The sequence below is a fragment of the Mus pahari genome, chromosome 10 (assembly GCF_900095145.1).
Source record: "Mus pahari chromosome 10, PAHARI_EIJ_v1.1, whole genome shotgun sequence".
In the NCBI taxonomy this organism is placed as follows: Eukaryota; Metazoa; Chordata; class Mammalia; order Rodentia; family Muridae; genus Mus; species Mus pahari.
This window is the reverse complement of record NC_034599.1, coordinates 18,012,951-18,027,953: the sequence shown is the minus strand read 5'-3', so window position 1 is coordinate 18,027,953 and position 15,003 is coordinate 18,012,951. Positions and strand designations below refer to the sequence as shown.

General features: G+C 40.4%; 1 protein-coding gene across 9 annotated transcripts in view; it reads right to left on the bottom strand.

Moving 5' to 3' along the window:
- Bbs9 (Bardet-Biedl syndrome 9) overlaps positions 1-15,003 on the bottom strand; it is a 418,538-nt gene that overhangs the window by 203,304 nt on the left and 200,231 nt on the right. For 5 of the 9 annotated variants that reach the window (XM_029543257.1, XM_029543256.1, XM_029543258.1 and 2 more), the window contains 4 exons: positions 13,633-13,737; positions 11,387-11,401; positions 4,500-4,640; positions 570-665 (listed from right to left, as the gene is read on the bottom strand). In XM_029543257.1, the coding sequence (XP_029399117.1) occupies positions 570-665; positions 4,500-4,640; positions 11,387-11,401; positions 13,633-13,737 (357 nt within the window). The remainder of the gene's footprint in view (positions 1-569; positions 666-4,499; positions 4,641-11,386; positions 11,402-13,632; positions 13,738-15,003) is intronic. The other 4 variants (XM_021206054.2, XM_021206053.2, XM_021206052.1 and 1 more) reach the window with 1 other exon arrangement.

Sequence of the window (15,003 nt, the reverse complement as noted above, 5' to 3'; positions counted from 1 at the left end):
TATATATATATATATATATATATATATATATATATATATATCTGACAGATACATAGATGATAGATTAATCAGATGATAGATAGATAGATAGATAGATAGATAGATAGATAGATAGATAGACAGATAGACAGACAGACAGATGGATTGTCTTTAATAAGTTGCCCAAAGTAAAATATATCTGAACTCCAAACATGAGGGAGCCTGAGGCAGGAGACTCACAAGCTCAAACACAGGATAAATTGTATATGGAGAACCCTGTCTCAAGAAACATTAAAAATAAACATATACATATATATACCAAAAAGAAAGCTAATTCTAGTTTTTAAGACTTCTTGAAAATTAGATCACTGTATATGTACCTTAAAGCCATTTTAAAATTCCTCTCATCCCTAAAACCAAAGCTACACATCTCAAACACAATTTAGTTTCACACCTCTCACACCCTATATGTGTGACTCTTGTCTGTCACATCTGGCCAAATATCACCTTCATCCTTTGCAATGTCCTTGGTGTGACACAATGCCCTAAGCTGAACTTTCCAGCAACAATGATGGCATGGATTTACTTACGGGATGTTCTGGAAGCAAGAAGAGTCACTCGAGAGCCTCCTAGGAGATGGAAGCCCATTACATTCACTTGATCATCATCTGATGGGTTGGCAAAGTCTGCAAGGAAGGGGGAAAGGGAACATCTACATAATCACAAAGTAAGCAATGCTTTAACTAGAAAGCTTAGCTGGGGACGTTTCACACTGCTAATATTCAAATGCACATATAAAGTGTGTTAGCTCATCTCTACAGCAGCTTCTAAATGCTCAAATCTCTGCCTCATAACAGCACTCTGGAATGATTTCATTTTCGTTTCATAGCTGAATCCAGGTGTGTAGCTGAACAGTCGCAGGATAAATTCAGGGGGAAACATCACTCCATAAGGCAAACGAAGGATCTGGGATTTGCAGAGAGTTAGGAAAATGTCAGATCCGATGTTAGAAGACTATCACTGCCCATGGTGGTGCATGCAATAATCCCACGATTAGAGAAGGAAGAACTCAGGTGTGAGGCCAGCCTAGGCTATGGAGAGACTCTGTCCCCAAGAAGACAGGGGAAGAGACTGAGATCAGCAGAAGCCACAGACAAAAGTACAAGAGTGTCACAATAGATGACATCTATTGTGTTTATATTCATACCAAACTAAAACAAAACAAAACTGAATGGCCCCTATTGAAGGGTCCTAGACTGCTGACATTCACTCTATACTAAATATAGACACTTCCCTAATTATAAAGGTATACTACACTACAATACTCCACTATAAATTTGAAAAATCATTAAGTCCAAGCACACGTCATACATTTGCCCTTTAAACATAGTGAGTTAGCCTCACTTGCAGCTAACTGTGCTCACAATGTTTATAATCACTGGGTTGAAGACAGTCAACTTTATACTATATCTCAATGGCTGTTAAGGTATTCTTAACCTTTAACCTACCAACTCAACTTTCATATCTTTATCCAAGAAATGGTCATAAGTTTTAGGTTTTTCAAAGGCATTTTCACAAAAATAGAATATAAACATCTAAGAATATGAGTCAGATTATTTCATGGTGTCCATCTATAATAAAATACCATGCAATAATTAAAGTCATGAATAAGAATATCTATGGTCCACAAACATGTTCCTAGACAATATGAAAGAAAATCTTTAGGGGAGGGGTAAATGCTTACAAATATTACCTTAGCTATGTTAGGGGAAAGGAGAAATAGACATGAATTTCTGGACAGTAGAATTATCATCAGCAGGTTCCTTGTGTGGTCTTACCTTTTTTAAACTTCCAATCTATTTGTGATAAAAGCTAAAATCATTTTGCATAAACCCTACATTTCTTCATAAAGAAGCAAATAAACAATTAGGGGTATATTTGAAGCTATTTCTTTGATATGTAGCTCATTAATCTGACTCTTTAGGTTGAATATGTAGATTTGAAATAGCCATTGTATCTAATGTCAACATAAAAGAGCCTTTATTCCCTGATGTTGATGTGAAATCTACTTTAAGCAACTGCTTGATTCCATGAAAATGGATATAATGGATAATGACCATGATTCGTGTTTATTAAACTTAAAATAAAAAATACATAGTATATGCATACAATCTTGGGGAAAATACTTTTTAATTTGTCACTGAGTTTTGTTTCTAAAGCAGTAAAATGCTGACAGGGTTGTTATTCTTACAATGCCAACAAAACAGGCCCCAAACCAGCAGAAAAGAGGGAACCCACTAGGCTTTGTAAATGTGCAGTTTATACCATGTCTTACCAAGATAAACTCCGGGTCAGGACCTACGTTTGTACTCAGTCTCTAATTGAGCTCGGTTTATATCAATAAAAGTCAGCTTCTTGGAATCTAGCACTTAAACATATCAAGAGCACCAACAAATTTGTTATTGTTCAACATATAATTCCCAACTATGTATCCATGGAAGTTTGTGCACCCCAAGAAAATAATCAGTTCACGCAAGGTGCTGCAAAGTGAGTGGCCATTATACATTTTTACATCCAACTTTGTTACAAAAAAATGAAGAGAGGAAGAGAATGGAGGGAGAAAGGAAGAAAATAATAGGGAGGAAACCACAAAAAATTACTATGTGCATACAAGTGCAATTCAAAATTCAGACTGAATGATTGTTTAAAAAAACACTTTATTTTAGACTTTGTTTTCCATAGTAACAAATAAATAAAGGTTTTAAAAGCCTGTCTGCTGGCTGGGAGTGATTCACACCTTTAATCCCAGCACTCAGGAGGCAGAGGCAGGCGGATCTGAGTTTTGAGTTCACAAGCCAGCCTACTCTACATAGTGAGTTCCAGGAGAGCCAGAGCTACACAGTGAGACCCTGTCTCAAAATAAGAACCAAACTAAACCAGCCCTACTCTTAATGAATAACAAATTGAAAGCATCTAAATAATAACACAAAGGAATGACTTACTACAAATTTCTCAAATTTTGTGGGAAAGTCTAGATTCTAAATCTTACTCCTCAAACACAAGAGGGAGGATACACTTCATAGTAAACAGGCTAATTTTTAATAAATTACTTTAAAAAGCTGTTCAACTAAGTTTTGTTTTTTTTTTTTTATTTTGATTCCACGTCATTACTAAGAAACAGATACAGCAGAAGAGGAGTGGAAAGATGGTAGGAGCCTGAGATGATAGATGTGTCCAAGGAAGCGGTGTCTCCCCGACACCACAGGCCTGGTGTGCACATGAACTCAGAGACTGTGGGAGTGTGCACGCAGTCAGCATGGGCTCAAGCCAGATGGGGTCCCAGTGCTGACAGGGAGGCAGACATGAGCTTCCCACCCCAACCAAGAAACTATCTGTATCTTGTATCTGCTGGCAATGGCCACACCCAATACTTGATGAACACAAAGCTGACCCTGTGGTTCAGGCTTCTTTAGGTTTTTGGGGGTAGGGTGGGGGTTGGGAAGAGGGGTGTGGGTTCTATGCCTTTGTAGATGTTGCAGGGGGAAGAAAGTAAGACCATCCAGTTGCATGGGTGGAGTATTGGGAGGGATCAGGAAGAAAGTGGGAGGAGGGGAAATCATGATCAAAATATACTGTTTGAAGAAAGTTCTAATAAAAGAAGAAAGAAGAAAGGAGGAGTAGGTATGTTCAGCACTGTTTTATTTAAGCAAAGCTGCAGTTCCTCTACTAGGGCTTTCTGCTTTAAGCTGCTCAAGGAAACAGTTATGGAAGGTCTCACCCCACCAATCACCCCAACCGCCCCCATGGCCCTCAAGCCCGGACAGCAATGCCCACGAAACAACCAGAGCCGATTGCTCCTCCTCCAGGGGCTGGAGACAGAACAGCCGTCCATGAGACAGCCCTCAGAGGTGACAGCAACGATGAACAATATTCTTACAATGGGATGCAGCCAGAGGTCTACATCGGTGGTTCTCAACTTGTGGGTCGAGACCCCTTTCTGAGGGAGGGGGGCCAAGGGACACTTCCACAGAGGTCGCCTGAGACCATTGGAAAACACAGACATTTACATTAGAATTCATAATCGTGACGAAATTACAGTCATTGGGGGCAACGCAAACAACTTTATGATTGGGGTTTCCACAGCGTGAGGAACTCTAGTAAAGGGGTCGCAGCCTTAACAAGGCTGAGAAACACGGTGTACATTAACACTGAAAAACAAATACTTATACTTCAAGCCAAAACTTCCAACCCAGCGGGACATAGTTGATGTTTTTATATGTGAACACCGAAGCAAAAATAGCGATTATGAAAATGGTACTAAAATGTGCAAGGTGTATCCTGTCACCTCACTCAGGCGGACTGCTCACCTCTGAACGGGTGCCTGAGAGCAGAAGGACCTCTGGGAGCTTCAGTATCCTCTAGGAACAGGTACGGATAATCCCCTGTTACCTACCGCGCCGGAGGCTCCGCGTGGAACCCTCATTTCCGAGCTCACAGGCAGATTACTTCCAACGTCCTACCTGGGAAGAGACCGAGCAGGCTGACAGGAGACTTGTTGGTGTCAATAGTTAGTTTGTGGCTTGCAGTTTTCGAAGGCTGACCAGGTAGGCAAATTAGTTTCAGAGGAAGTCTAAATTTACATTGGATAACCCGAGGAATACCTGAAATTTAAAAAAAAAAAAAAATGTAGATCTGAGTTTGACAAATAATGTGCAGTCCAAGCAGACGCTCCAGCAAGCTTGCCCCTGCCTCTGCTCCGCTTAAGTCAAGTAACTCATACGCACTGCTAGGGTTCAGATTCTTTCTAGAATGAAAAAGATGGGGGAAGGGAAACAGAGGAGAAAGGGGATGAGGAGGAGGGAGAGGGAGGAAATGCAACTAAATAAAGAGAAATAAAATTGAAGTTTTACTGGCTGTGGTAACAAATGCTCACTACAAAACAAATTATCAAAAATCCAAGTGCCTGGCATGGGAAACTTTCTTTCTAGTCATTGGTCACAATGGCCCTAGAGACCCACCCCAACCCCCAAACATACCGTCTATCTGCATTTCCCTGACTGTCTTCCAGACAGAGGACTTGGGAGAATGGAACTGGAAGTAACCCAGAGGGCTCCTCCCTGAGAACTGGCCTTATGGTCTGGGAAAGACCACCACATGCTATCACCAAGGGAGGAAAACCATCAAGACCCCTGCCAGGGTCTCAGGCCTAAGAGCCTCACTGACCAGACTAGACAGACCTTCTAAAGGACACAATGGTGGCACCTACACCCTGGGGTAAGCAACAATAGACTAATTCTGCTTAAGGCCTTCCCAGCAGGAAGGAATTCACACCCAGAACTATAAAATGAACCTGTGCCTGGTAAGGCCATGAAATCTAGAGAACAGAGCCATGTCTCTAAACCAGCATAATTTGTAACTGCACTCTAACTGCTTATCATATACCCACAGGTGAATGTACTCTCACCCTCTCAATGAAGCATCCTTATGTAGCAGAGAGGGACCATTACAGGAAACCAGCACTTGTGAAAACACAGACATCAACAGAACACTGGGTACCTGTCCCCAGCTGACACACTGACAGTCAATCCCTACACCTGAAACTTCATCCCAGAAGAGGGAGGGAAAGACAGAGAGAGCCAAAGGACCAGGACATCTGCTGCAGGACAGGCAGCCAAGCAGAGGGGACTGGGGAGAGGTGGGCCTGGGAGGACAAGGGGAATGGCAGTAGTGAATATAACTGAAATAAATTGTATTAAATTCTTAAGGATATCATAAAAACATAGTTTTAAAAGCATTAAAATGAGTTCGGGCTTGGGGGTCGATCTTTTAAAACCAAGTCCATTTGGAAAGCAGAAGACTCAGTCACTCCTGAGGCAGCTGCTCAATGTTGTCCAAGCCCAGCCTCAGCCTGGGGCTGTCCCACATGCAGCTTTCCTGAACTCTGCATTATTATCTATGGATGATTCAGATCATCTTAGCTATTCTTGATAAATCAGGACTGAGGAAGTGCAGGAGAACAAGGCACGCAAGCTCTTTAAAGTCCATGGCAAGTTTTCACAGATACTGAAAATGTCATTTTTTGGCCTCATCAAGAAATTAATTCACATTATAATTTTAAGTTCTAATTTTTCAAGCCTAACCATCTAACCATAAATGTTATCAGAACTCATACAGGTATAGTTAAAGCAGGTAACTTTATTAAATAACAAAACTGAATAACTTAATTCTCAAACTTATCTTAAATCTCCTTTCTGTATTTTACAAAGAATGAAACTAAATTTATAAAAATTATTACTTATAGAATCTAAGACTCAGTACTTTAACACTAAGCTTGCACAAATACAGACATCTGTATCTTAGTGATGCACTGCACAGAAATGGAAAACCAAACTGTCTCCTGTGCTTGGTGGCTCGCATACTGATCTCGCCATCCTCTGCAGCAGAGTCAGTGAGGGCTCAGAAATAGTAAAAGAACAGAAGCAGTTAAAATGTGGCTACACGACCCAAGCAGGAGCCTTGAAATTAGAATTAATTTTCTGAAGATGACCGAGTTGTGTGGCTTAATCCCCACTGAAGACGGATGTCCATCTCCTTTCCCGCTAGGACAGACATCAAGGGCATCTCTGACACTGAGCCTCCTGGTGACTAAAAGCTGTTTCAGATCCTGTGGAGCATCACCTGTCACTCCTCTCAATGTAATCGATTACCCACCATCCATTACCTAGCTCAGATTTTGTTCATAACCAACAGATGTTAAATTCACTTCTGGAATCCTCGATGCAAAATTTTAACTGGTGTTTCTTCAAAAAGGCCCCTGGGTATCAGTTCCTGATGGTCTGGGAGGATTTTAGGGGCATATGTATTTGTACTTAATAGTGATGAAATGTTTTGAGTCAAAATATTATGGTAGCACGATCTAAGATACTTCCCAAGCCACGGCTCTCAGTTCCACCACACGCATAAAAAAATTACAAAGAGCTCCTTTGCTAACTTCAAGGAACTTTCCATATATTACACACATCCTCAGATTATGAAAATGAATTCTTGAGTAGGATTCTATGCTAATACATAGGTCACAGCCCCAGCTGTGTAGAAAGGACAAAGCTTGCTTCCATCTCCTTAATTTTAACATAAATTTTTAACTTAAATTTTAACTTAATTTTAACTTAAATTTAACATTTTAACTTCTGACTTCTCTATACACAAAGGAAACAATCGTATCCATACTTCCAGCTAAATTTTAAGTTAACTGTTCAAACAAATTTTCTTCAAAACCTGTATCCTGGCCTCTACACCATTTAGACCAGGTATATGGACTTGGGATTTAACAATTAGGAACGATCAACAACACTGCCTTTATATTAAACTAAAGAAACTGGTGAGAACATAGGGGTTCAGAAATGGAATAAAGTGCAGAGATGGCTCTGTGGCTAGGAGCACTGGCTATTTCTTCCCAAGGACACGGGTTCAACTCCAGGCACCTACACTGTAGCTCAGTGTCTGTAACTCTAGTCCCAAGAAGTCTGACACCCTCTTCTGGCCTCCTCAGGTACTGCAGGCATTTAGTGCACAGACAAACAGTGAGGCAGACACTCATACATAAAACACAAAAATGAAAATCTTTTTTAAAAAGAAAATAAATGAAAACAAGCAGACAGTGAACACTAACTAGCTCAATAGGGGAAATACATTATAATAGAATTCACATGTCACTGGCACAAGGCAGTGTGATACTCCAGGGCAAGGTCTGCGGGAACTAGGGTTTGTAAAATGTCTCCAGAATTTCTGTTTGACTCTGGAAACTATAAGCCTATGCCATAGGACATCTGGAAAACATTATTTGGACTGTCATGACACTTTTACCTAAGAAATTGATTATAGCTGTTTTTTAGAAAACAGCTTGAAATATTTTGCCACTAAGAAAAAAAATGAATTTTTTTTTTTTTTTTTTTTTTTTTTTTTTTTTTTTGGAGAAACTAGATGTGATGGTTTGTATATGCTCAGCCCAGGGAGTGACACTATTAGAAGGTGTGACCCTGTTAGAGTAGGTGTGTCACTGTGGGCGTGGGCTTTAAGACTCTTATCCTAGCTTCCTGGAAGTCAATCTTCCACTAGCCGCCTTCAGATGAAGATGTAGAACCCTCAGCTCCTCCTGCACCATGCCTGCCTGGACGCTGCCATGCTCCCACCTTGATGATAATGGACTGAACCGTTGAACCTGTAAGCCAGCCCCGATTAAATGTTGTCCTTACTAGTGTTGCCTCAGTCATGGTGTCTGTTCACAGCAGTAAAACCCTAACTAAGGCACTGGATTAACAAGATGATGCTGACAGGAGAAAATTAGAATGCTGCTGCTGTGTAGCACCCCAGTCCAAGCACAGCCCACACACAGCGATAACAATCTCTAGTGCTCAGTTACACAGGGAGATGATGAGAAGTGCATTTCCCCTGAGATATGTACAACTAGTACAAATCCCGCACCCAGTTAATTATTCTTCAGGCTATAACTATATCAAAGAATCCGGAGCTAAAGACCCATAGAGGCAAATGGGTGTGTGTATGTGTGCTTCTGTGCTTCTGTGTGTGTTTCTATGTGTCTGTGTGCAGGTGTATGTGTATGTACATGCTTGTCATAGAGAAGAAAACCAGGGCTGCAGAGAAAGTTCTGTGATTAAGAGAACTTGCTGCTCTTCCAGAGGGCTGGTTTTTGACTTCTGGCACTCACATGTTGAGTTGCATCCTCTGTTACTCCAGTTGCTGGGCAGAGGGTGACACCGTCCTCTGACCTCCTTGGGCACTAGGCACAGGCATGATGCACATGCTTCCATGTCGGGAAAACATCCACACCATAAAATAAACTTTCTTAAGGAAAGAATTACATGTATTAATGGGCTTTTCAAGCCTTGTGTGGTGGCACTACTGTTACCTCAGCTCCTGGAACTCAGAGACAAAAGGATAAGAAGTTTAAGGAGAATAGAAATGTCCATCACTCACTGGACTCCGACAGCAATGTAGTCATTCATCTGTCTGACTCTGCACTATAGCACTTTGAATGTTTAAGCAAATATAATCACCTCTCTTTCATAGGCTTCCCTTCCCATAACCCACTCGAGGAAATGGATAGTAGCAACTTCTACAATGTAATTAATCACAAAATCATTTATCAAGCAGAGAGGAATTTTATATCAAAACCACTCCTGAATGAACAATTTTTCCGATACAAGAATTGTGATCACACCAGTCCCGGATCACTTTCAGGTAGAAAACCAAAAAGTGCTTGAAAAGAAAAAGGGAAAGGGCAGTGTGGTGGACAGCCATATCTATACATTACACTCTATAGAAGACCTTCAAAGTCATTCTAAAGGTGCTGGAGCAATTTTGTGTTGCAAACAAGAAGCCTCAAAGCAGCAGCCACGTCTGGTAGCCAGGACTTCCTGAGCCCCTCTAGGGGTGACCAGTGATGCACCATGCTTCATCTGCAGCATAGCTTACCCTGCCCATGGAATGTAGCTTCAGTGCAGAAGTAATAGAGGCTAACTCTTGTGGGTCCACATAAAGCCTCGCTTCCTGCTTTTCTGACACGTGAAAACAGAGCTACTTGTCTGCACAGAGCCCGAACAGAGCAAGACACCGAAATGCACCTGCCTCTGAGTCAAACGCCTGTGGGTGGCAGGGTCTGAGCGGCAGGAGACTGGAGTTTTTACTACTAGATACAGCTGAAAAGTTCAGTGCCACTCCCTCAGGTTTCATGGTAGTTTAAACCACCTCAAAAATTATTTTAAATCATTGTTACCTTTAGAGTGAAATATGAACATTTCCATGTTTTCTGTTTCAGGCAGTCTGAGCTGAACTTACGATAAAGGGGTTAAATGTCTATCAGCAACAACCTTTACTGATTCTTTTAAACTTAGCCTCTTGAATACAAAGGTGGAAGTTTACAAAACTTAAAATTGTACCAGCTACCCACACTGCTAAGAATTAGAATTTAATATTAGCTTTTCTCAAGGAAATTTTATTAAGTTAGTTTCATATTACTAAGCTACATATCTATAGTAGTTTACAAAATTTAAATTAAAATTGTATTAGCTACTTTCACTGTTAAGAATTAGAATTTAAGTAATGTTAGCTTTACTCGAGTAAACTTTATAAGTAAGTTTCATATTACTAAGCTACATATCTATACTATTATTAAGACATTTCTCATATATGTTTAGCTTCAGATCTCATGATATTAGAATGGGACCCAAACTGCATCACCACCAAGCTCGGGTGAGAGTGCTAGGTATAGTGTGTAAGCCTCCCTGCACTAGGGAGGCAGAGGCTGGCAGACCTCTGAAGCCAGCCTGGCCTACAGAGTGAGTTCCACAACAGCCTGGCCTGCACAGTGAGTTCCACAACAGCCTGGCCTGCACAGTGAGTTCCAGGACAGACAGGGCATCTAGAGAGACCCTGTCTCAAAAAAGAAAAGGAAAAAAAAAAAGATTGTGTGAGCAAACACTGCAGGTTTAACAGTGGTTTGGTTATATCTACGTAATTATTACTACTTGATTGATAATATTATCTAAAACTCGTCATAATAGGGTATCTTTAGTAAAGATAACCTGCTGGGCTAAGTCTGTATATCTAAAGGGGAAAATAAATTAAGAGATACTTAAATGTGTACCCTGACAGCTATTGGGAAACCTAAGAAACACACTCAAACTGGACACAGACAGGTGTGTGTATCCTGTGGCAAAACTAGGCACAGCACGAACCAGGCATGTTCTGGACGAGGCACGGCACACTTATATAACACTGCACACAGCACTCTTAACAGACACAAAGGTCGGGCTATTTGAGCATGTAGAAGAATATTTAAAGTTAACTGACAGGTACTTCTTTTCAATTCTTTATTCATTAATTGGGATAAAATAATCTAATATTGAACATGTGCTAACAACTTCCAGCCGAATTCTGCCAGTGTTTCTGATGTTTCTCAAAAAAAGGCTCTTTGGGTCTGGAGCACAAGATGTTCTTCCCAAAGACCCAGGCTAAGTTCTCAATACCAGGCAGTTCACACCCAACTGCAGATGCAAGGGATACGCGCCCTCTTCTGGACTCCAGGGCACCTGCACTCATGCATGCACATATACCAACAACCTCACAGACATATATGCACACATAACTAAAGACAAAATGAATCTTTTTTAAAAAGTCATTCTATTCTTGTCCTTCACCTCAATTACAATAACCCTCTGAACATAGGCACACTGCCCTTCATAGCAAGACTAAGTAAGACATTATATCATATTAAAGGCGTCTGATACAACATACAAATATGTAATGAGTTCATTTGTGGTATAATGCCCATTGAGTTTAACAATAAATTTTATCCTGGAAATTCATTTTTCCCTTTCATTTGACTTACCATCAGGATTTCGATCTATCCATTAGAAGCAATGCAAAAGAGATGGCAGGGAGAGAAGGAACACAAACTTGTTATTTATGGCAAGGCTCCAACACAAGTTTGATACACATCTGTTTGAAATACAATTTAAACTTTCAAGAAGTCCATCACACTTCCTCTGAGAAAACAACGCCTTCTTTGAAGAGCAACCCCCCAAGTAAATACAATTCAACAGTGTGTTTATTTACACCTCTGTTCTCAAAACTCTATGAGAATGACTCTATAAATATGCTTTAGAAACAATTCAGTGTGCGACTGACATGAAGAACATCAGTGAAAGCCGAGCGCAATGGAAAAGCACGGTGTGAGGATTTCCAGATCGTGCCGGGAAGTAACTGGAGAAGACACTACTCTAGAATATGCTCGTTAGGTGCTCAGGCTTGTCTTTCGCTCTTATTTTACATACTTTTCATGTTGATTTATAATTAACTTTGAATAAAATAGTGTCTAGACTCTGCTTTACCAGAGTAAAATTTAAAATTTAGGACATTTTAAATTCTATACATAAGAAAGTAAATGTGACCATAAGCCACATAAACACTGGCTGGTGACACAGGATTAAAATGCATTTTTAATGCTCTCTCCATAAGGTATCAGCCATTATTTTATTTATTTATTTATTTATTTATTTATTTATTTATTTATTTATTTATTTATTTTTAGAGACAGGGTTTCTCTGTGTAGCCCTGGCTGTCCTGGAACTCACTCTGTAGACCAGGCTGGTCTCAAACTCAGAAATCCATCTGCCTCTGCCTCCCAGGACAGCCAGGGCTATACAGAGAAACTGTCTCAAAAAACCTCTGGCTGTTCTGAAAAAAAAAAAAAAAAAAAAAATGAGGGGGGCAGGGGAGGCCTGGAGTGCTGGGATTAAAGGCGTGCGCCACCTTCAACCAGTATCACTACCTTCCTTGAATAGTAATGAAGGCATCAGGCAAAGCCAGGCGCCCATCTTCTCTTTAACTGACCAATACAGTAACTGTTACTCTTCTGTTAGGATAAAGGATGAGAGGCAGCAGGAAAATAGTCCTCACTTCTGCTGCCCAGGACTCAAAAAAATCACAATCAAAAGCCTCAGTGGGCTTCTCAGAAATCATCCAAAGGTCTCTCGCCCTCATCCTGTTACCAAGTTCTCACTTTTCATGAGATCAAACCTGTCCAAACTTAACGGTGATTGATCATATCGCCCTGATTTGAAAATCTGAATAACAGATAAAGTGATCACTTCTGGGTAAAATATTGAGACCATTTAAGATTAAGCAATTCACAAAGCAGATAAAACTAGAGTTTAAAAAGATATACCTAAGTTACAAAATTATATCAGAGCATCAATAATTGCCAACCAAGGAAAAAAAAAAATAGAGAGATGGGGGAAGCCAAGTTGGCAACACTGAGTATAAAAGCAAGAAGACTTTCTTCTTTGTTTTTTTGAACTATATAACTTTTTAACTGGAAAAATAAGCTTTAAAAGAAACCTGTCCAAAATGTTTTCTAAACACAAATACGAAGTTGCTGCAATGACTGACTATCAGCTTTGCCACCTTGGAACGCCATTACTACCTTCTGATACTGAAACACCTCTCAACGTGTTACCCACTGACTTTATATTCTAACAAACAACTGACATCACACTGTTCCTGTAAAATAATTACCACACAGGAAAGGAAAAGTTCATCATAACAAAATCTAAGTCCAAAGTTATAACAAGCTAATCCCTCCTAGCCTCGAGACAAACTTAAATGCCTACTAAGTACAATCTTATGATCTCTACTATTTTGCGTGCTAATTTTAAAAATAAAAATTTTAAATGGAAAAATCACTGACTTGAACTCCAGATGAAAAGTTACAGATCTGTTCTTAAATACTCTAACATGGAAGACAGGGAGTTTTGTTTAGTAGTATAACAACTATCTAAGATTGAATAGTGATTTAATATTATAGTACCCTATGTTTTCTCACTAATTCATACTAGGTTTCTGAGTTTAAATAAATGAAGTCTGATATAGAGAAATACACCACAGTTGCTATTGAGTGAAAGGAGAGGACCTTACACACAGAAACCAGGTGGGCATGTCTGCCAGCACCACAGTTCCCAAGAGTAACTGTAACAGTCACTATCAGTAGAAAAGAACACCCTTAAACACAGTCTTGTAACTTGCAGCTGCAATAGTTTAAATTTGGTTTATAAAGTTGCAAATCAGCATGTTTACCTGTCGGTCTGGAGTAAGAAACGACAGCGTTTCCTTCTAACTCGGATGGTGTGTAGTCTCCCTTCAGGTACACAGAAAACGAAACTATGCTCGTCATATCTGGAACTACAGGGAATATAAAAGTCACACACCTTACACGGCGAGCAGTTAGCAACAGTAACTAAACTTGGTGGGCATTTACTCTCTGTCAGGTACTTCAATAAGCACTTGGAACAGCCTCTCTCAGAATCATCACGGGGACCTTGAAAGGTGGACAGATAACATTATTGCTTCCACTGTTTAACTTTGAAGCAACCAGACTACAGAGGCAAGAACCAAGGTTACAATACTACTCTAGGCCAGAAACCGACTCCGCACATGGCATCTAGTGCTCCTCAACCCTGCATCACTTTACCTGGGTCAGCAGGCAGAGAAAATGGGAACAATACAAAGGTGCCAGAAGGTCTGTGGCGGCTACAGCCAAATCTGCGTGGGATCGCACACGGATGCCACACTAACATGTCATGGAGACTGACTAGTCTGCGGCCCTGGGTTGGAGCACGGGCTTCCAGCCTCTACACGGAGCCACTGGAGTTTAACTAGGACAATTCTTTAGAATAATTTAGAAAGATTAACAGGACGAGAAGGCTCTGAGGATGAAGGCACTTGCTGCCAAGCCCAAAACCTGAGTTCTAACTCCAGGGCATACATGGTAGAAGGAAAGAACTCGCTCTTGCAAGTTGTCCTCTGATCTCCAAACTATAGCAAGTGCATGCCCATGTGTGTATTTATGTGTACACACAAAACCACAAAATAAATGTTAAAAATTAAAATAATCACATGCAAAAGAAAACTTTAAAATGAAATTTATTTATTTGTTCGTTTTTGTTTTTGTTTTTGTTTTGTTTTTTGTGTTTTTTTTTTTGAGACAGGATTTCTCTTTATAGCCCTGGCTGTCCTGGAACATATTCTGTAGACCAGGCTAGCCTCGGACTCAGAAACCCGCCTGCCTCTGCCTCCTAAGTGCTGGGATTAAAGGCATGCACCACCACTGCCCGGCTAAAAATGAAAATTTTAAAAATTGTAAAGAAAGTTAAATTGGAAATATTGTTTAAAATAGAAAAGAAGCCAGATATAGAGACATATAGAGACCTTGAATCCCAGCATTCTGAGAGTTTAAGGCCAGCCTGATCTATGTAGTTCTAAGACAGTCAGTCAGGGCTATGCAGAGAGAACCTGTCTCAAAAAAATAAAAATAAAAAAAGGAAGGAAGGGAGGGAGGAAGAAAGGGAGGGAGGGAGGAAGGAAGGAAGGAAGGAAGGAAGGAAGGAAGGAAGGAAGGAAGGAAGGAGAAGGGAAAGGGGAAGGGGAAGGGGAAGGGGAAGGGGAAGG